The sequence below is a fragment of the Pangasianodon hypophthalmus genome, chromosome 8, assembly GCF_027358585.1.
Source record: "Pangasianodon hypophthalmus isolate fPanHyp1 chromosome 8, fPanHyp1.pri, whole genome shotgun sequence".
In the NCBI taxonomy this organism is placed as follows: Eukaryota; Metazoa; Chordata; class Actinopteri; order Siluriformes; family Pangasiidae; genus Pangasianodon; species Pangasianodon hypophthalmus.
In genome coordinates, this window is record NC_069717.1 from 27,953,484 (window position 1) to 27,977,306 (window position 23,823).

Genomic DNA, 23,823 nt, shown 5'->3' on the forward strand with positions numbered 1-23,823 from the left:
GATGAGGGGAACAGGGAGAAGGGATTATGGAATAAGGAGTGGGGATTATGGAATGAATTGTGTGGAATAGGGTGTAGGGATTAGGGATTAGAGAATATGCAATAGAGAGTAGGGAATTTGGAATAAGGAGTGGGGAATAGGGATTAGGGAGTAGTGAATATAGAATAAGGAGTGGGGAATAGGGATTAGGGAGTAAGGTTTAGAGAATATGGAGTAGGGAGTAGGGAATAGGGAGAAGGGAGTAAGGTTTAGAGAATATGGAGTATGGAGTAGGGAATAGATTATGGAATACCATTTCGGACACTGGGTAAATGCCGTACAAGGAGAGAAACAAGGGAAAAGCACGACACTGTCAGAGTTTCTCCTTCACCTCAGTGACGCTAAACACAGCTATTAGTGTGTTAGTGCTATTTTACAGCTCAGGATCAGCACCAGATCTCACATCTTTCCAAAACTGCTGTAGTCTGGGACTTAATCAGAGCACAGGTTCTTCCTTTACGATGGATTATTTATGGATTATTTTCTGACAGGAAGCCATTTCCTGCTGTAGGCTGCAGGACAGGCGGCGCCACACTGCTGCCATCTAGTGGTCAAACTCCAGTAATGCAACGTGCAGGAGTAGAGTTTCACATCTGAATTATTTACACCAGCAGGACTTTCACACTTCTAAAAACCCCAGAGCAGATTACTGCAGGAAATCATCCAGGACTTCAGCTTCCTTCACAGCATCGATTCATTTGATATTAGGCACACTGGGCAAATATGGAGCATCAGACTGATTTATTGGAGTCATTAAAGCTTTAAATTCTGCTTTTTGCTCCCAGCAGAAGCCAAAATGACCAGTTAAAACATTTCTATTATATAAACAGCACTTTTACTGTCATTAAAATGAAGTAGATGTTAAATTATTCCTAGAATATTTTTTATTTATTGTGTTTAAAATTAATTTAATTCAAGGGATCAGTCAATTACACTTATAACTATAATAACTATATGATAAATATGAAACCAAATAATACAAAATAAAATAAACATCAACCTAATAAATATAATACTTATAACATTTTAAGTAGCTAATAGTGACATCCACTTCATTAATAATAATAATAATAATAATAATATTTCCAAACCTCTAGACTCAACCTTAAATTAAAAGTGTAAAAAAGTGAGAAAATCTTCTTATATTAGAAAAGACTCACTGTTTATCACATTTAATGATATTTACGCTGATGCTGCTCTGATATAATACATGACATTACAAACATTACAACTTTCACACACTATTTACAGTATTTTTCTTTACTTCTTTACTTTTTCCAGTTTAATTATTAATTTTTTCCCACTGTACTAGACTGTCAGTGTTTTATAAATAAATAATTTAATGTTTTTCCTTTATCGTAACCACAGTTAAAGCCTGTAACAGTATTTATCTAACGTTACTCTACTGTATTTGATGTTCTTAACTTGTATTATGCATTTCATAGTCATACTATTATTATAAAATAAATAATGCATTGTATATTTTTTCTTTGACTGAATGAACGAAAGTGTAATTACTAATGTTAAAAAATAAAAATAATAAAATAAAAATAATAAAAAAAGTAGTAGTATTCCTGCTCTGCTTATTTGACATATTATATAAATGCATTATATTAATCGTCTGTTATCATTATCGTTATATTAATCTACACACAATTACAAGAAGAGAAGAAAAAGACCATAACGGGTGTTAGTTTAAATGAAAATGAAGTTAAAAGATGCCATTTAAGCATTTATCAGGTGTTAGTTGATGTTCCTTAATTTTGTACACAGGTTGCATTTGAATCTCTATATAGTCAGAAATCCTTCAGTAGATCAGCAAAATCAGCTATTAGACACCACGACCTTGACAACAAGCTGTTTGGAAGTAACAGGCTGCATTAATAAATCTCTTCCTGAGAGAAATCTACTAAATGCAGCTCCTAAACTCCGACAAGCTTCACCAGCACTACAGCTGAGATTAGTCTTAGGCACATGAAAAGAAATGCTGTAGAGTAAAGACGCCTTCAGAAATAATGAAATTAAATGTTTCTACATTTAAAAAAATACTATAAAGAGCAGTAAACAGTAATAAATGAAACAAAGTCAATATCTGGTGTGATGATCCTTCACTTTAGAAAATAAACAGTATCTGAGATACAGTGTGTGCAGTTTTATAAGGAAATGAGCTGGAAGTGTTACTGAGCATCTTGCAGAAGCAGCCACAGTTCTTCTGGAGACTTTGACTGTCGACTCGCTTCTTATTTCTGCAGCGAAACCCAGCAGCCTTCATTCTGTTTTTATCTGAAAAGTGTCTCTTATGGAATCTGCTGCTTTCTTTACTGACATACAAACATTTTTCTGTAACATTTCATTTTGTGCTGGAAAACTAATGTTTGGAATCTAAAATGTTTTTGTACTGAATCAATAATGTAGAAGTCAGAAAATAAACATCTATAACAAAGTTTGTACTAAAAAAAAATAGGGTGCCTAAGACTTTTGCACAGTACTGTACACACACACACACACACACACACACACACACACAATTCTATACATCTTAAATGTGGTTGCTTCTGCCAGGAGGTTAAAGCTTGGCTGAAGACAATCAGACCCCAAACACACACCCAAATAAACGCAGAAGCAGCGAACAAAACCACGATCAAAGATCTCCTACATTGTTAGATATTACAGAAACATTCTCACACAATTCTATTATTAATTCTAGGGGTGCCAATACTTTTGAAACCAGCATTTTGCCTTACATAAGAAAAAAACTATTGTGTTGAAATAAAACTATACACGTTTGTGTTCTGAATATCACTCATTGCACAGGTTATTCATCTTATTTTTGCATATTTTCATGGAGCTAACTGCATTTTAGTCTATCCTTTATGTAGTAAACAAACATTTTGACTTTAATTTGCGGATTATTTGCACTGAAACGGCTTTATTTTCTGTGTAAACACCCGATACGTGACAGCGTTTTGCTCTTGCAATAAACCGAACCCTGTCGTTTGTCTTGACCAATCAGATTACTCAGCGCGGAGAAAAGTCACACCGCGGTGAGCGTTCTGTCCGCTCTGATTGGTCGAACGGTTCCCGATTCTGCAGCACAGGGAGGGTTCTAACTCTGCGTTAGTCCCGCCCTGCTTTCTGATTGGTCCTATTCTCAGCAGCGAGTTGTCTGATTGGCTGAAACGCCTGCTTGTCGGGTGTAGTTAAGATGCGTCGACAAACACCTTGCGCTGGATTTATAGCTAGTGGAGATAAAAGAGGGGTATTTTTTTTTGTCCGTGTTGGATGTAATGGAGTAGGACGCAGTTTTGGAGTGCATGCTGGGAAATGTTATTTATTATAGATATTTTTTAAATAACCCAATGGAAATTGGAGGACGGGATCCGATCGCAGCGCTGTTGTTGTCTGAGGAGAAGGTTTGATAGAGAGAGAGAGGGAGAGAGAGAGAGAGAGGGAGAGGGAGAGATGCTCATGATGGTGATGATGATGATGTCCGCGTCTCCTGCTTTCTCACTCCTCGCGCTTGTGTGTGTCGGGTGGTCCTGCGCGCACGATGCGGTGAGGAAACCTCGCCAGATCCTCAGCTCCGGTGACGCAGATCCTCAGTCCAGCCTGCGCGTCGGCGCCTCGTTCACCGGCCTGACTCCAGCGCCCACCGTGCTGGCCGCAGATGCGCAAACAGCCAGCACCATCGAGCCACCCAGCCCCGACCCCGGCTCTCCATCCCCGGCGCGTCTGCTGGAGGATGCTGCGCTCCTGGAGCTCCACAAACCCAGAGCTGCGCGTCTGCTGGCACAAAGACGCCAGAGCTCCGTGTCTGATAAAGCTCAGGACGCAGGGCTTCTCACAACCTCAGACAATTCCCAAGGTGAGTCTGATTACCCTCTAATCCTGAGGTCTACCCATTCCCATTCCCATTCCCTTCTTCCCAACAAGGTGCAACATCATTAAACATCTGAACTTAGATGTATTTCTGGGATATTCTACACAATTCCATGTCTCTGGCCTGGCACCATTGGTGTATTACTCTAAAAACTAATTCCAATACACTATACCTACATTTCAAGCTAAAACAAACACACTACAATAAATACCACCCCAGTGACCGTGAAAGTGTTTTATTCTTTTCTTCTGAGAGTGTCCTCTACGCCAGCGACAGGCCTTGTGTCCTCCCCGTCCAGCCAGCGTGGCTTTTATTATCAGACAAACCGAAGAGACCAATTTATTTTTATTGCACCACATCATCGTCTGCTTTACAGGCCTACAGAGTGGGCACGTGTTCAGCACCCCAAAAAAAAATAATAAAATGCAGACATTAAATCAATGCGAGACGTGTCTGGTTCCAGAGTCCAGCACAGTTTGATCTCATGCTCTAACACCAAACCCAGACGTCCGCTGATGAAGTGAATCCTTTGGTTCTTTACTTGTATCCGTACGTCTAATAATATCTTACATTATTACCATCAGGAGATATCCGAGATCCAAACACATGTATGATGATATCATGAAAACATCACGCTATTTAGCGAAACACTCAAAATGGCTCATTTGCAAAAAAAACAAACAAACAAAAAAAAAATAAAAAACAAAACAAAGTCTTGAGTTTTCTGTAAGGAGGTGTTTATCTGACATTAAAGGAAGGAGTCTCTAGTGTCAGCGCGTTAACATTCAAAGCTATAATCAAAGTTTTCCGACATCTTCAGGAGGAGTTTACGCTCGTTGCGGTTTCTCTGTAACGTTTCAAGCTACGTTTTTTTTTTGTCTGAGAGAAAAACAGAGAGGTTGGTGAGGGATCGACTGTTTATAGCTGCTGAGAACAGGACGTTCCACATTTTGTATAAAATAAAAAGTACAAAATGTCATTCTTTAATGAATAAAAGTGTAATCGTTGACACATTACTGTAGTATAAGAGGAATAAAACGTCAGAACGTGCTGTGATTGGAAAATAATGGACTTTGGAGTGGTGACAGGAAGTCCACTTCATCACATCACCCCATAGTTAATTATTTTCCTATAACAGCATGACACAGAGTGTTATAGCACTTTTTTACAGGCTGAATCACTTGTACATCATGTCATAAAGCAGTTACAGCGCTCAAGTCTGGACTCTTGCTGATTATTTCTGCTTGATATTTTGCACAATGCGCTTATTTTCCCGAAAGATCCAGTCACTGTCCTGTAGTCACATCTACACAAAAGCTTCGATCAGCCATGCTTGACAGCTAAAGCTTGCTTTTTTATGTTATTAATGCTAAAAGTAATAGAAGTCTCTGTCACATAAAACGTTGTCTGCCTCTGATTCTTTACAGTTTGTTTAGGATTTTGTTTCACAGTTTGTTTAGGATTTTGTTTCACAGTTTGTTTAGGATTGTCTTCTGTAAACACGAACAACACTTCAACATGTAGCTAAACGCTGTAACGTAATGGAAGGCAGCCATTTTGGGCAACCAGAATCATTTTTTTTTTACATGCATCACTTGATGGTATCACTTGAAGGAGGAACTGCTGCTGAAAACTGGAAGTGATACGGATGATAATGCAGTTCCTCTTTTTTCCATTGTTTACAGCGGTGAGGAATTTCTGGCGAGATAAACGCTCGTTACTTGTTAGCTCGTGTAGCTTTGTAGCTTGTTGGGTTTGTGAATGAATTCTTGTTTCATTTAGAAAGCAAAAACAGTGTCGTCTTGTATCAGGGGTAGAGGTTTCATTGTGTCATGTTCTAGTCTTGGGGGAAAAAATAATAAATCAGAAGCCATAATCTCTGTGGGAAAAGAAAAGAAAAGAAAAGACAAAACCTCATGTCACATCACGTCACGTCACGTCTCATCACTGTAGACGATCCATATTAGCAAAATTAGCAAAATGATCATGCGTTCATTACAAGCTCCAGTGCAAAACTACTAAAGAGAACATCCATCTATCCATTTTGTGTACCGCTTATTCTACTCAGGGTCTGGAGCCCTGGAGTCTAGAGCCCATCCCAGGGCACAAGGCAGGGGGCACCTACCCTGAACAGGGTACCAACCCATTACAGGGCACAATCAACTAAAGCAAACATGTCTTTACATTTGCTGAACCGCTCCGTTAATGTTTGATCATCGTAAAAAATTATTGTCCTTATCAGGAGCAGTTGGCATGGTTCACAGTAACCTGATCCTGTCGAGGTTTCTTCTTCGGTCCAGGTAAACCCTGGTCATGAAGCTCCTACTCCAAAAAAACCGCTGTTCCACATCAAGCACGGACCCCTGCGTAACCCCACGACCGGGACCGCAGCTGTTGTTCCTATAGCATGAGGTCATAGTGCGGAGATTAAAGGCTGGGCTTGTGTAAGCCGTCTTTTGTTAACGCCTTCTGGAAACGCTCCAGACGTCACGTCCTAACTTTCCCTGGACACTTGAGAAGGTTTCATATGGAAACAGGAAAAGAATAGAAGATCTAACGTACAGGGATTCCTTATATAACTTATATGAGAGGCTACAGAAAGACGTATACCTGGCAGGTTTCGGGTATCAGGTGTCAACATGACGTGTTGGCAAAAGAAACAATCCCCCCCTTTTACACAAAATAATGGCACCTCTATCATGTTTGTACTGTATACAGATACAGAATGACAATATGGCTCGGATAAAACCCGTTTACTCACCACACTTGTGTCGAAATTTAAAAATGAGATCATTTATCCATCAGAGACATATTTGATGTCTGGAGTTGCCTTGTTTTTTTTTTTGTTTTTTTTTTTTTTGCCCTGGAGCTATGAAGCTATTTTTGCTTGGAACTATTGCCTTTATTTGAACCCTTTTTTTTTTCTCACTTTTCTGGACCGTCAGTGGAATGAGTGCACTTGTGTCACATGTTTGATTTTACGCCACAGTGAGTCTGACCCAGATATGAGCTTCCCGACTGCCAGGACTAATAAAAACCAGTAGAGCTGCTCACCTTCCTGTGTAAAGAAATCTCACGAGTTCAGAACAGATCTCTAAAATGGACGGTCTCGGCTGGTTGTCGTTTCAGTGTCTCGTGCACAACATTCATATTCTTCTTAGTCACCAGAAGATCATGAGTTGAAATCTCAGGACTACCAGAGAGCCACGGTTGAACCCTGACCCTGTTTTATGCTTTTTTCCCCCTGAACACGTTGAAAAGCTTGAAATGGCAGGGTGGAAAACGTAGTTAGAAAAACGTCTGAAGACGCTCTTGAAGCGTGGGGGTGAGACGATTGCTTCTGAGATGAGGTTGTCCGAGACGTCACCGTTTGTCACCTACCAACAGCAGGTCATCCTCTTCTTGTCTTCTGGTTCTAGTTTTATTCCTCAGAACCATCTTCATCTGCATCATCATTTATCTACAGCAACAACATAACACCAAAAACACCTCGTATTATTCTGAATAAAAAGAAAAAAGTGAACTTTTAACCCTTTCAGAAGTATCCTATCACAACATTTGTTGAATCTTTTCTGAATCTTGATTCACATATCATGATGTTTATGTTTTCAAAAAACTGCAAAAAACTAGGAATGATCATTTTATTGTACATCTTTAAAAATACACAGAAAAGGAAGGAGAATGAAACATACAAATACTGTAAATATTTTAATTTCCACTCAGTTACTGGTTACTTTACTTGTTAATTTCAGCTGCTTGTTACGTTATTTGTTAATATCAGCTAATTGTTACATTACTTCTTATTTTACTTTACTTGCTACTTCATAATTTCATTTATTTCTTACTTTACTTCTTACTTTACTTCATACTTTACATGTTCCCTGGTAATTCCAGCTCCTTCTTGCTTCATATCTTACTTTACTTGTTACTTTACAGCTTATATCTTACAGCTTATTATTACTTTATGTTACCTTACTTTTCTTGTTTCTTCTTACTTTCAGTTACTTGTTCATTTCAGCTATTTGCTACTTTACTGGTTAGTTTAAGCTACTTGTTCCTCTCAGTAAAAAAAAAACATACTTTATCATAATATTGATATTTAGCCAGGTGACAATTATAAAATTTTGTCTGATGATGAAATACTCGTATACGTAATTGCGATTTCCAGTTAAATTGTAATTTTTGTTGACTTTATACTATGTTTATAATACAGGCATAACAGTGGTGTAATAATGCACCAATACACAATAACGCATCAACACTAAAATTAAATGTATTCGTCTTTTAAATGTAAAAAAAATACAAAAGCAAAAAGAAGACATGGCACAAATACTGAGTTAAATAAATAAATCAATAAATAAATAACGCTTGGCAATGAAATACACATCGAGGCTACTAAAGGAAAGTGATCATATGAGAGTGTCTGCGTTACGGCTCACCACATAACGTTTCAGGACGAAACAGTTCACAGATCAAAGCCTCTGACTGAAGAGTAATGAATAAAACACAAAGGCTCAGGGAAGCTAATTGAGAATGAATGTCATGTTAACATGAGTAAATTCGTTTCTATGGAAACGTGATTATGGGATCTAACCTCACATAATCACGGTCATCTCAGATAATTGGAATGAGGGCGTTATGTAATAATTGTGAACTGTTTACTCGCTACACAACTGCAAAATCTATTATAAATTATTACATTATATTTACATCGGCTGCTAATACGCCTCCTAGAACTCTCACACTGTCATGTTATCAGGTTTTCTTTCTTTTTTTTTTCTTGTTTCTATGACACAATCCCTCCACTTCTCCTCATTTACACAGACGTGTGTGTAAGCCGTCACACGGAGAGCTGTAAGAGGCTTAACCGTGCTCTCCATGACCCCCCTTAGACCCGGAGGTGTTTATACAGACGATCTCCGCCTCTGTGTGTGTGTGTGTATGTGTGTGCAAGTGTGTGTGTGTGTGTGTGTGTGTGTGTGCGTACGTATGTGTGCATGCAGCGGCGCATACAAATGATGTTTTGTTCAGCAGGTGCCCTTTCATGCCACATCCTATCACAGGGTGAAGTGCATTATGGGAAATGTGCAGCTGATTGAGAAATAGGAAACTATAATTTAGCTGTTTTTATTCTCACTTTGATTTTTGTTTTGTTTCCAATTTGAAATGTACTGATTATGGATTATATTATATAAAATTGCGTATAACATTTTATACACAATATTAGGTAATTAACCCAATTCGAAAAATTGAACAAACTAATAAAATAAAAAGATGTTTTAGCAAATAAAAATATAGTCAATACAAGCTAATATAAGCTAATATCAATACTCATTAAGATGTCAGTGAAATGAATACATGACCATTAAACCTGTTTCCAAACATTTTACTAAATTTATGTTTAAAATCTTTACTTAAAATCTTTTGTTTATTTATTATTTATTTTGAAGTGTGTGCAGATAATTTTGCTTATTTTGAGAATTTATTTCTAGAAAGAAGCAGAAATATCTGTGAATAAAACAAGATACTGGTTAAAATTAGTAAAAATAAAAACATCGCGAATAAATAAATTAATAGTTAACATTAGTAAAAAATAAAAATAGCAAAAAATAGTAAACAAATAAATAGTAAAAATTCAAAATCACAATATCATTAATTTAATCATCATATTGTCCAGTTTTTTATCACACACACATATTTTTTTTTAAGTATAATGCAGTAAAAAGAGACTTGAGCAAAAAAATCTAGTAGTAAATAAACAGTATCGACCGAAATACTGAAATCTCATTTTAAATTAATTGTCTGATTTGCGCATTTAGAAATATGAGATGCAGATTTAAATAATGTTTAAAAAAACAAAACAAGTAAAATAAATTAAAATTAAATAAATGAATACATGATGTGTTGTTTACTCATCTATTATTATTATTATTATTATTATTATTATATTACATTATTATTGTAAATATTATTGTAAAAAAAAATTTATTTAAAAAAATGTTATGTTTCTGTCTTTTTAAATATTCTATCTTGTCTCTCTCTGTCTCTCTCTCTCACACACACACACACACACACACACACACACAGAGCTGGTGTGTAACTGCAGCACGGAGGGTGTGTTGGACCCGGACGAGTGTGACCGTGACACGGGACAGTGTGTGTGTATGGCGGGATACACGGGGCTCCAGTGCGAGGAATGTGAGGAAGACCACTTCAGCAACGGAACCATCGGCTGCCTGCCCTGCGGCTGCGACTCGTTCGGCGCCTTTGGTCCTGGATGTGACAGGTGAGAGGCATTCTGGGTAATGAGCAGTGGTTTGTATAGTATCAGCTACTTTAGGGGGACTGTATGAGTTTTGTCCTTAATCTTAGATTGTGGCCCATATACAGTCTTAAATAAAGTGTCATGGATTTAGGTGTGTGTGTGTGTGTGTGTGTGTGTGTGTGTGTGTGTGTGTGTGTGCCGGGTGTAGGTGTGTGTAGGAGTTTGCTTTAAATTCTGTATTGGATTGGTTTCAGAGGAACAAATCTATCCTGACGTGTGGGAGGTAAATTCGTCAGTTCTCATATTTATACACACCACAATTCAAAACAAAAAGTAGAGATGGAAGCAAGGAGAAAAACTCCAGATTTGTGCTGTTCGGTCATTCATTCGTTCATTCATTCGTTCATTCATTCGTTCATTCATTCGTTCACTCATCCGTTCATTCATTCATTCATTCATTTTGTTCATTCATTTTGTTAATTTACTTATACCACTCCTAGTCGGCCCACTTTTCTTTCTCCATATGGCGGAGTGAAGACATGCTGTACTGAAAATCACCCATGATGTTAGCTAAACTAGCTAAATTACTTACACAAATTACACAAAAAAATAAGGAAGAAAAATGGTAAAATGGTAAAGGTTATAATAACTTATAACCTTTACCATTTTAACGTTTTTCTTCCTAGTGATAATGAAGAAACATCGATGAAACCAAACTCACATTAAATGTTGTGTTAGTTTCATCGTTTCTTAGTACGAAGGGTGCACAAACTTTTGCACCCAGCTCTATGTGACTGATTGAAGTGAATTACATTTTTTTTTTTTTTTTTTCACTAATCATTAAATATCGGCTAGCTTTTCAAAAGCTACCTAATTAGAATTAGCTTGATGTGTAATAGCCTTGCTAGCACATAATTGTTAGCTAAACATAAATGGCAAGCTAGCTAATAAATAAAGTACCAAATACTTCTATATTTCTAGATGTTACTGACATAGCTAAACATAAATAACTTATATTTAGTTATATAAAATTAAGTATTCAATAAAATACGAGGTTAAATAAAGTATGTTATTTCATTAGTTAAACATTGCTATCTATATTAACTTCAGTTAGCTATCAATGATGACTGTTACTACTGGGTTGCTACAAGATAGCTAGCTAGCTAGGTTAATTAGGTGGTATTTAGCTAGTGAAATAATATATCTAACATATTTTAAATAGAAGTTATGTTTAGATACTTCAGTAACCTAGCTAGCTAGCTATATTAACACTGGGACGTAGATGAGGCGTTTTAGTTAGCAATCAGTCATAATTGTTACCACAAGATAGCTAGCTAGCTAGGTTATATAGGTAGGTAGCTAGTGAAGTAATACGGTATATATAATGTATTTAATACCTTATTTTATTTCTTAGCTGATTTTAAAGATATGTTTTATATTTAGCTATTTCAACAACCTAGCTATCTAGCTATCTTAACACTGTAACACTTTAGTTAGCCATCAATGCTAATTCTTACAGCAGTGTAATTGTAGTTATTTTTCTCACAAATTTAGCAACATTTCTTAGGAAAATGTTGACATTCGCGACGATTTTGTCACATTTTCACTGTGACTGTGCCTGTATAAAAGACTTACATGCTAGGTAGCTAAATTGTTAGCCTGATGTATTAGCTAGCTATATTTTTTGGTTGTCTAGCAACAGTGCTCTGGTGACTTAACCCACATGAACAGAGTGTGTGCTGTGTGTCTTCTTTCACAAGCACAAATTCACGAGCTCTGTTTGAGCGCACCGCTAGCTAACAGCAGACCAGCTAATCAATAAATAATAAGAAAATTATGCTAAAGCGATTAAAAGTGTACATATTTGCAAATCTAAAGATACAAAACCTAAAAAAAGTGCTGTACCAAAAGAATTAGCTTATTAGCGCTGTGCTGTATGAAGACGAAATGTCTTATTAGCAGTATGCTAGAAGGAGAACATTTGGCCTATGAGTTATTTAATTAGCAATATGCTACAGGAAGCTATGAATAATATGCTAATGTTGTTAAGCTATTAGTGACATGCTAGCAGAAGATGAATATGGATTAGCCTATTAGCATTATGCTAGATCATTTCCTCTAAAAATTAGCCTCTTAGCGCCTGAATATGTGGTTTTAAATGAATAAGTAGCCAGAGGGATGTTAAAAAAAAAACACTTCCTGTTTCCGAACTAGTCATCGCAGGATTATGGCATTGCGACAGTGGGAGAGAGTCAGACACACACACACACACACACGCACACACACACACACACACACACAGAGCTCCAGTCATTGTGTAACACTGACCTAGTTAATATGCAGCTGACCGCATTTGGCTCTTGGAAACGTTATTATAGCCAGACACACACACACACACACACACAAACACACAGGGAGGCCTAGTGAAGATGGCGTCATGGGCTCTGGGTAAAAAATAATATTTATTTTTGGTCTGGATTGTGATGTATGACCAAGAGCAAAATAAATAAAAGTCAGAGTTTACACCAAGGCATTGTCGAATTCTGGATTCTGATTGGTCAGAAGCTGTTGATTAATTTTCTATAATGGCAGCTCTGACAGTAGTGCAGCTACAAATCACAGGTTTATATTAATATTAATGCGCTTGTTCGGATACGTTGCTGTTTGTGTAGCGCATTTTTAATTTCTTTTTCTCTGGAAAGTATCAGGAGTGAGTCCACGTCTCTCTCTCTCTCTCTCTCTCTCTCTCTCTCTCTCTGAGTGTGTGTGTGTGTGTGTGTGTGTGTGCGATCGATACGTCCGTCTCTGCAGTGTGTGAGATGGAAAAGTACAGCGGCTGAATAATGCACACACTCGCTGCTTTAACTCGCGGATCACACTGCGCTGTTGATTAGCGATAATGAATTATTGATCTGTTCTCCTGATTCAGTCGGACTCCACTACAGAGTTTTTATTTCATCGCTTACTAACACGATCCTGTCAGATTATATTCCTCAAACCACCCTCAACATCAACCTTCAGGGATAAAAGTCCAAACCGAGAGTTCTGATTGGTTGAAAGCAGAACGGACAATAACCTGTAGAATATAGACAATTTGGAAGATGAAGTGTGCGTGAGGTTTCGGTTTCGTACGAAGATTTCTCGAACATTTCTCGAACATTTACAAAAATTCTCTCGGTTTTAAATAAAATGTTATTGTATTGTGTTTCCCGGAGTGTAAGACACGTTTCTGCGCGTTCCACACATTACAAATATTCGTCACGTGATTCCCATGTGGCGTTTAGACACTTTACGCGAGGATTTGTGTCTCACAATTTTCACATGTAGTACATTTTTTTTTTTTTAACAGTTAGTTTATTTTCGCACTTTAATTTCGCATACGATTTTATTTTCAGATGAAGGGCATGCGGTTTTATTCACATATCATCCACACAGTTTCTTGGTGAAATGCATGTTCACGTGGTTTTCACGTAATCGTGTGAAATGTATGTGATTTTTCTGTCAAGGAAATATGATTTTCTGGTGGTTTAAAACTTCAGGAAAGAGAAAGAACCATTTATAGCTGCTATAACTGATAAAAAGTATGATGTATCATTCGTTATAATAATAAAAAACATTCTAATCAACAGTAAATTGCTGTGCTATAAGAAAAATAACACACTTCAGGGTAGTTGTTATAGGAAAATAATCAACTTCAGAGTGGTAACAGTAACTCTGCTTCTAGTGATACTAGTGATGTGTCGTTTGCAAGCGAGTCGACTCTTTGAATCAAGTGAAATTCTTTCTTTTAGGTGAAAGTTGAGAGCCGACTCACGTATAGAAGATAGAAAAATAAGAGTTTAGCGTCCGTTAGGCAAAAAAGAAGAATCACTGGATAAAATATTGTAAGATTTAGAAAGAAAAAGGGTAACGAATCGTTTGAGAGCCAAATGAGTCGACTCTTACTGGTGAGCTGAGTCAAATGATTTGACTCACTGAAAAGACCCCAAATTTCCAACACTACAAAATATTAATAAAATCGATTTTTCCCCAGTTCCTTCCTCTACAGGAAGTAGGACACAGTTAACGAGTCCTCCATAATGGACCACAGACATGCTAATCTGGTAGCCATAAGCTTTCATTGCTTGTTAGCAACATTAGCTTTGTAGCTTTAAATGGTACAGAGGATTTGTTATATTCAGAAAAAGACTCAGTGCCTTTTTTGTCCATCAGTGAGTTCTTTCTGAAAGGGACAGAGGATCACACACATGAATGAGACACGTGTGTGTGTGTTTGTGTGTGTGTGTGTGTGTGTGTGTGTGTGTGTGTGTGGTGTCTTGTTCCTCTGCTACAAAGCAACACGGCTGTCTCTGTTTACACACCAAACGCTACAGATATACAGCCGTGAAGGACGTGTTTCATCTGGAGACACCCACACACACACACACACACACACACACACACAGACACAGACACACACACACACACACACACACACAAAGAGAGACAGAGACGAATGTCCTGTGTGGAGTATAATGTCTAGTCGGGGTGTTAGTGGGGGACAAATCGATCATTATCTCAACCTGATGGTCCAATCTGTGTGTGTGTGTGTGTGTGTGTGTGTGAATGGAGAAAAGCCTCCCACACCATTCATAAGCCAAGACTGATGACTAGTCTGGTTTTTATAAAGGAGTATGTGTGTGTGTGTGTGTGTGTGTGTGTGTGTGTCCCACAGAGCTATTCACTGTCTGCCTATAGCTGTCTGTCTCTGTGTCTCTCCTGCTTCCTGTCTGTCTCTCTGTGTGCATCACTTCCTGTCTGTCTCTCCCACTTTCTGTCTGTCTCTCTGTGTGTATCACTTCCTGTCTGTCTCTCCCACTTTCTGTCTGTCTCTCTGTGTGCATCACTCTGTCTATCTTTCTATAGTTCTGTGTGTATCTCTGTCTCTCTCCCTTCCTGTCTGTCTCTCTATCCCTGTATCTATCTATCTGTCTGCCTGCCTGTCTCTCTCTCTCTCTCTCTCTCAGGAGGATGATGGGAGTGACAGGTCGTATGTTACACCTCTCTCATTCCGCAGCATGCTTCATGCTCCTGAACCGTCACCATGGCAACCTGGCTATCGTTCGGCCCACATCCACATATACATACATTCGCCCACACACACACACACACACACACACACACACACACACACACACACACACACAGAGACAGGCTGCAAATGTATCCAATAATCCTCAGGAGGTGTTTCCGCTTTATGTCTCTCTCACTAGCAGGTCGTCACAGCTGGATTTATCTGTGTGTGTGTGTGTGTGTGTGTGTGTGTGTGAGAGTGTGTGTGTGTGTGTGTGTGAGTGTGTGTTATACATATTTTATAAGCCAGACAATCATTTAAAGAGAAAGCAATTTAGAAAAAAACAGCCTTCGTTCGATGGAAAGCCCTCCTCCATCCATACCGTTTTTCTTCCTCATCCCTCCATTCTTTTCATCCTTCCTTTCATACCGTCCCTTCTTTTTTCTGCATACCGTATCTTCCTTATCCATTCATCCATCCATTCTCTCCCTTCTTTCTTACTTATCTTTTCACTTGTCATCCCTCCCATATTTCATCCCTCCACATCCCTCCCTCCATCCTATCCCTCCATCCCTTTCTCCATCCTTCTCATAGTTCTTTCTTCTTTATCCCTCTCCTCTATCCTCATCTCTCCATCCTCTTTATCCATTCATTATCATCCTTTACAGCTGCCCATCCTCTTTTATCTCTCCATCCTCCCGGTCCTTTTTCTTCTCATCCATCCACCCATCTTTATCTCTCCATCCTCTCCATCTTTTTATCATTATCGTTCTTCCATCTTCTTCATCCCCCCATCCTCTTCTCTTTTCCAGGTTATTTCTCTCTTCAGTGTTGGCTGAAATCCTCTCAGTGGTCATGAACAAATGAATATGTTTGAATAAAAGCATTGGAATGCTTCATGAACATGAGATTGTTAATTAATATTGTATGAGTGTGTGTGTGTGTGTGTGTGTGTGTGTGTGTGTGTTTGTGAGTGTGTGGCTCCAGATGTGAGTCATGCTCTTCCCGTTCACCCGTCTGCCGCTAGCTGAATTAAAAATGAGAGACGTAGACAGCTTTGATGTTTGGTACGTGTGTGTGCGTGTCAGTGTCGGTTAGCTGTCTGGAGCATGGCTGCTTTAAACACACACACACACACACACACACACACACACAATGGAATGCCATTCGAGGCCAATAAAATCTCACAACCTCAGGCTAAAGGGTATGAAGTGGATGAAGGGAGGAGAAGATGAAAAAATCAGGATGAGGTAGAGAGGAGAAGATGAAAAAATCAGGATGAGGTAGAGATAAAGAAGATGGAGGGGTGAGAAGATGGAAGGATCAGGAAGATGTAGCGATAAAGAGGATGGAGGGGTGAGAAGATGGAAGGATCAGGAAGATGTAGCGATAAAGAGGATGGAGGGATGAGAAGATGGAAGGATCAGGAAGATGTAGCGATAAAGCGGATGGAGGAATGAGAAGATGGAAGGATCAGGAAGATGTAGCGATAAAGAGGATGGAGGGATGAGAAGATGGAAGGATCAGGAAGATGTAGCGATAAAGCGGATGGAGGGATGAGAAGATGGAAGGATCAGGAAGATGTAGCGATAAAGAAGATGGAGGGGTGAGAAGATGGAAGGATCAGGAAGATGTAGAGATAAAGAGGATGGAGGGATGAGAAGATGGAAGGATCAGGAAGATGTAGCGATAAAGAGGATGGAGGGATGAGAAGATGGAAGGATCAGGAAGATGTAGCGATAAAGCGGATGGAGGGATGAGAAGATGGAAGGATCAGGAAGATGTAGCGATAAAGCGGATGGAGGGATGAGAAGATGGAAGGATCAGGAAGATGTAGCGATAAAGCGGATGGAGGGATGAGAAGATGGAAGGATCAGGAAGATGTAGCGATAAAGAGGATGGAGGGATGAGGAGATGGAAGGATCAGGAAGATGTAGAGATAAAGAGGATGGAGGGATGAGAAGATGGAAGGATCAGGAAGATGTGGAGATAAAGAGGATGGAGGGATGAGAAGATGGAAGGATCAGGAAGATGTAGTGATAAAGCCGATGGAGGGATGAGAAGATGGAAGGATCAGAAAGATGTGGAGATAAAGCCGATGGAGGGATGAGAAGATGGAAGGATCAGAAAGATGTGGAGATAAAGTGAATAGAGAGATGAGAAGATGGAAGTATGGGAATGATGGAGAAAAGGATGGAGGGATTAAGAAGATGGAAGGATGAAGTGACTACACGCAGGTCATTTGCATAACATAGCATGTGCGTAACCCGAGTCTGAATACGCGTAACTTTTCCATGCGTAAATATTAACACCACAATATTGTGAGATATTGAGTTTTCCTTGATTGCGATTTTTCATTTAAATTTATCGCAATAAACGATTTAATCGTCCAGAACCGCTAGCCTAAAAATGACAGTAAAGCGAGCATTTCCGCCAGTTCAGTATTAAGAATTTTTTTGGACATCTCTAATAAATATAATCAACTAAATTGAAATAGTTAAGTCGAACATACACCCATCGATTTTATTTCACATTAACGATATTCAAAACGTTCTCTGTTTAACGTGACGGAACGCAAAGGCGCCGAGAGCACGTGAGATTTAGAAAAGGGGGCGGAGCTTCCAGGAAGTATCGGTTAATATGCGCAGATCATTCCAGATTCACGTCAGCTTGCTCATCTTTCATTTTTTTGAATAAACAAAAACCAATAAGTGAGCGATAAATCATACTTGTGTACGATATTATTTCCGAAGTTCCTACACAAAATGCGTAACGGTTAGCAGGTCTGGTAATATAATATAATCAACGATTAAATGTCACTATATCGTGGTAATGTAATATTGTTTGGGACGGTAATATTGTTATATCGTCCAAGCCTAGCGTAAACTTAATATTTCTTGGATGCACCGTAGTATCGAAATAATATCGCTGTAAAGAGATAATTATAAAAAAAACTGTAACAAATAGCTACGTCGCTACGTAGTGTAGCTGATTGTGGAGAAGATCGTGACCCGAGGTGTACAGAGTGTGTTTAAAGTCTGTACAGTTCAGCGTTTGGCGTGATTGATGAGACAGCTGGGGGGAACGGCGCTGTTCCTGTGTCATGTGATCTCCTGGAAGTGCTTTCCTGGAAGACAGATGGGTCAGTGGTGATTTTCTCGCTTCCTGGTCCGGAGGCTGTACAGGTATTTAGACGGAGAGACAGCCCTAACCGTGCCTGAGTGTTTTATATAATAATATAATACAGGAAGTGAGAATGAGACTTGTAGTGAAAGAGTATTGATTGAGACTCTACACGTTTAATTAGCATGTAAAGTTAAAATAAATCCTCCTCGGCAGTGGAGTCGATGTTAGACGCCGTGTAGAACGTATCGGATTGTAGGTGTGTTCTCTGGAATGTTTGATTTAGTGATACGCTGGGTTTTTATTGCACTGTGTGTGTATGTGTGTGTGTGTGTGTGTGTGTTATGTAAATCAGTGACTTTGGTTATGTAATGTTCTTGACTTCAGCAGCTAGTTAAAATCGACATCTTAACATCTTCAGTAACATACTGAAGAAAAAACAAAAGAATAATAACAATATACAGTAAGCAACGAGAACAGTACTGAATAAACTGTTAAATGAATAAATACATTATATATATATATATATATATCTTCTGAATAAAATGTCTATTTAAATATATTTTTCATTAATTGACTTTTATTGTATGTGTGTGTGTGTGTGTGTGTGTGTGAAAGGTGGGATGTAGTTGATAAACACCAATACCGTGATAAATTATGTCACAATGTGCTTTTCTGGGATATCGTGAATATTGTGATCTGTTCCTAACATTTTTTTTTTTGTTTGTTTATTTATTTATTTATTTTATAAAATTAATTTCAGACTTACTGGCAGCTGATTTGATGCTCAGTTAATTTTTTTTTACAGATATTTAAAAAAATTGTTTTCTCCTTTTCAACATTACATATTATTTTTTTGTTTTTGAATAAATAAAAAAATAGTTTTTAGAATTTATTAAATAAAGTACCATCGATTTTTTTTTTTAAATGCAGCAAAACTGTATTACTGGTGGTTTATCATGTTGTGTATCGTAAAAATGTCTTCAGTCGTCAAAGTAGTCATAGTCGTAGTAGTACGTGTTGGATTAGTACTTGTAGTACTAGTATTAGTAGTTCTAGTAGTAATAGTAGTAGTTCTAGTAGTCATACTACTAGTAGTAGTTGTCGTAGTAGTGGCATTAATAGTAGCTGTAGTAATAATACTAGTAGTAGTAGTAGTAGTTCTACTAGTAGGAGTTGTTGTAGTGGTAGTAATTGTAGCAGTATGTGTAGTACTTGTAGTATTTGTTGTAGTTGTAGATGTAATTCTACTAGTAGTAGTAGTAGTAGTAATGGTAGTAGTTGTAGTAGTAGTTGCAATAGAAGTACTACTAGAAGTAGTTGTAGTAATAATACTGCTAGTAGTAGTTGTAGTAGTAGGTGTTGTAGAAGTGGTAGTTGTAGTAGTAATTCTACAAGTAGTAGTAGTTGTAGTTGTAGCAGTAATAGTAGTTGTAGTAGCCGTGTTGTTGTTGTTGTTGTTGTTGTGATGGTGGTAGTGTGTGTGTGTATGTGTGTGTGTGTGTGTAGTGACGATATCCTCCGTTTCCTCTCACAGCTCGGGGACGTGTGTGTGCAAGACGGGAGTGTACGGCCCCAAGTGTGACGACTGCCACCCGGGATTCTTTCACTTCAGCAGCACGGGGTGTCAGCCATGTCAGTGCAACGGACACTCCACCTACTGCCACCCGCAATCCGGTCAGAGCCCAAAACACCACCTCTCTCACACGTTACAACAAATAATAACAAATACAGTCCAGAATTATTGGCACCCTACATCAAAACACCTGCCCTGGAGAGAATAATAGCACTGTGCGCATTGAATTATGATGATTGCATGACAAAATCACATCCTGCACACGTGTTATGATTTCATGACCTCGATTTAGTATCTTGTAGCTTCATTAATTTGTTTGGATGTATTGCAACTGTCAGAGCACAATATGAACAAATAAAATGCAAAAAATAGTATGCGCTGGATCAAGTGCTATTCTACAAGCCACCTATAAACTTACTGTATTTTATTAGACACAGCCACCATGTGGTAGATGTTCAGTTAGAGACTATGCATATGTGTGTGTTAATCATCCTCCAGCTGGATTTTTTATCCAATGATAGCTACACAGCACACACACACTACCATATCTGTGTCACTGCTGTTCTAAGAAAAAAACGACAATACCCCCAAATCGTATCTGTGTAATGGTGGTTCCTGACTGCTGATGGATGAGGTAGAGGGGTGCCAATACTTTGTGTAGCGCAGCAGATGGGAGAGCAACAGGAAGATGCAGTCAGTAATTGTACACATACAAAATGACCTGTATGGTAGATGGATGTGATAAAACCGGCAGAATAATGTGATAAAATGACGCTAATGCCTACCGCAAATGTTTTTAAAACGTTGCAGGAACGTTATTGTAGTAACGTTACAGGGTAACCTTCTTAGAACCTGTTTAATACTTAATTAACATCGTTATAATGTTTCAGTTATCGCTGTGTGTGTGTGTGCATGATTATGTGTGTGTGTGTGTATGTGTGTATGTGAATACATATGTGTTCATACCAGCATGTCAGTGTGTGTGTGTGTGTCCATCTAGCCGTCCATCTGTCTCTCACTGGAGAGTGTGTGAGTGCAGATGGAAGCTCGGTTCTGATTTACTGCCCACCTACTCCTTTCCCCTCCCTTCCTGGTTTCCCACAATGCACTGGGGCGCAGCATGTCAAACAGGAGCTTAGCTCACATGATTTACTTGCTATAAATCGTGTCATATTTACATACACTCAGGCCCTGAGTTTCCTCCATATGGTCTAAAATAGCACGTGTTCTCCATTTTACCTTAATGAATATGCAAAACAGAGGGCGGGGTCAATGCAAATAGAATGACCCACAACCACAGTGTGATTTACCACAATCTGAAAGTCACCTTCAAAATGGAGATTATTCTGTGTGTGTGTGTGTGTGTGTGTGTGTGTGTGTGTGTAAATTAAAACCTCAGAAAGGCAGGACATAAATTTGAGGAATCCTGTCCCTGTTTGAGTTGAAGACAAAATTATACCATTCACGATTCTTTACTAATGATATAACAATATACAACAATAAGTTATAACATAGCATTTCAAAATAAATTTCTTCGCAGCTTTGGAGAACAACATTTAAATATCGTTCCCTTCTTTGACGTGCACGTCACGTCATTTATGCAACTATACTTTGTTTGTCCAATCGCACATGCAAATTAGCCTCTTTATTAAGCTATCAGTGGCTTAATAAATCAAGACGTCATTTATCGGTTTTAAACAGGAAATAGTACTCACTCACCTTTTTTTAATTTTTGTAGGATAAACAACTGGAAAAATAGGAAAAAGAGCAATCATTAGCTGTGTTTGTGGTCAAACGTTTCACAATGGCGTGTCGCGACCGCTACTGTTGATGCTTGTGGGCGTGGCCTGTCCTGCATTTTTTTTAAATTATCAATAGCAGTAGATATATACAAGTCTCTAAAGCTAACTACTTAAACACAAATGATGCAAAATGATCAGTGTGTAAATTAGTTGTCCGATCTCCACTACGTACTTGACTTGTACTAGCTAACTGTACTAGCTACCTAATAGCTACGTACACTCACTCACCAGAGGCACCAAGATTTTTATGCTACTTCTTTCCAAACTTTATTTTTCTTCATAATGTCTCTAATAAGAGGTCGTTTATGACAGGCTAAGATGAAACAATGTTCATAAATTTTTCCTTCCATTTTTGCAGAGCTAATTGCGGATTGTGAATGGGGAATTAAAGAAACGTCGGACCATGATTGGTCCGAGGAATCATTCGAACCGATTGTTTAGATTTGTTGCTTTACAGTGTCGTATCTAATTTGCGTAGAAATGAGAAAATGTTGATTTAAATGTTGCTTTGTCACAATGTCGCTGTAATTGTGACTCTGTGTTACGTATGTACATAGAAAAAAACTATCGCCTGTTGCTTTGTCACATGCTAGTGTGACCGCAGAATAATAGGGAGATTTAACGCTTCATGTTCATTCATTCATCTTGAGTAAGCGTTTTATCAAGGTCAGAGTTGCGGTGAGGTTTGTTGTTTCTTTTGTTAATCAAATTAAGAAAAACTTTCATTTCTTCATTTTCATCTGTCCAGACAATACATGAGCTCGTCTGTGGCTGTGTTTATGTTTAGATATATCTAGATATAGCACTGAAATATGTGACATGCATTCCCTACATCATCATTTATCTTAGAAAACGTTTTACACTTTTTCACATCTTGTCTTTATCGATGTTTAGCAATGTTTATGCGTTTTTTTTGTAATTTCAGGCTTTTCCATTCACGCTTTTAATTCACGTTTTCAAAATCTGCATAAAAGAGATGGATATTTTGCATAATTTGTGACACAGCACTTCGGTGTATTCACACTAACACCTCTCATGTCATGTTTAGGTGTTCATGTTGCTATGGTTCTTGCTACAAATTGTACAAAAGTGACCAAAAAATCAAGTAAACTCAAATTTATGTGAAAATGAACATATAAAGCCAATGCTGCTTTATAAACCCGACTCAAAACTGTGAGCAGTGTCATTGCTGTATCTCTCAATACTCTGTGTCTCTCTCAGGTGTGTGTATGGACTGTCAGGACAACACTCAGGGACAGAACTGTGAGGAGTGTGTGCCACGCTACTACCGAGCCCCAGGTGGAGGTGTGAAGGACGAGTGTGTGCCCTGCCCCTGTCCCAGCCACAGCTCTTCAGGCACCTGCCACCTTGGTGAGACACGCTGCAGGGAATTCGGGGAAAATAGTGGTAGCGAGCCAAGGGCTATAATTCTGAAGATGTTTCACATTTTCTGACATGTTCAATGATTTAATACCATCAGGGTGAAGAATGTGGGTGGAGCCTCCAGGTAGTAGACAGGTGTATGGCAAGACAAGCTTGTTTTTGTGTCAATTTTTTGTGTCAACATCTTACACATACACACATAGATCAGATAAAAAATATACAGAGGACATGGAGCGGATTAAAAAAAATACACACACGGAGAGCGACCAGGCGAGTTACCAGTGACATCTTTTTAGAAATCCTTGACTAGTTTAATGAGAAATTATACAAATAATGATTTACAGTAACTTAGTACTTATTTACTATCACTTTTACTGTTAATTTATTTTATATATATTTCAGAAAGGAACAAAATCATTTTAATTATTTTGCTATTTATATCTAAATAAATCACATTTCATCTTCACTTTGTTCTGAGCGTGTACAAACTTTTGCACTCAGTCGTATCTCAGGCATGGCCTCTTTCTGTGCTCGTGTCATCGCTGTTGGATTCTGGATTGTGAGTGGTCAGAAGATGTAGGTTCATTTTCTATAACAGGAGCTCAGAGGAGAGTGTGTAGGGGCATGTGTGAGGGGAGTGTGTGAAGCTGATGATGATGATGATGATGATGATGAAGGTGGGGGGAAGCAGACATGGCAGAC

At 38.4% G+C, this 23,823-nt stretch overlaps 1 protein-coding gene across 1 annotated transcript in view; it reads left to right on the forward strand.

Annotated features, from left to right (window-relative positions):
• Nucleotides 1-3,256: 3,256 nt before the first annotated feature.
• The window catches only part of si:ch211-158d24.2 (multiple epidermal growth factor-like domains protein 9), a 40,037-nt gene continuing 19,470 nt past the window's right edge, over nucleotides 3,257-23,823 (forward strand). Inside the window, exons 1-4 of the mRNA XM_026945918.3 lie at nucleotides 3,257-3,904; nucleotides 10,007-10,205; nucleotides 19,898-20,037; nucleotides 22,960-23,109. Of these exons, the coding sequence (XP_026801719.3) occupies nucleotides 3,502-3,904; nucleotides 10,007-10,205; nucleotides 19,898-20,037; nucleotides 22,960-23,109 (892 nt within the window). The 5' untranslated portion in view covers nucleotides 3,257-3,501. The remainder of the gene's footprint in view (nucleotides 3,905-10,006; nucleotides 10,206-19,897; nucleotides 20,038-22,959; nucleotides 23,110-23,823) is intronic.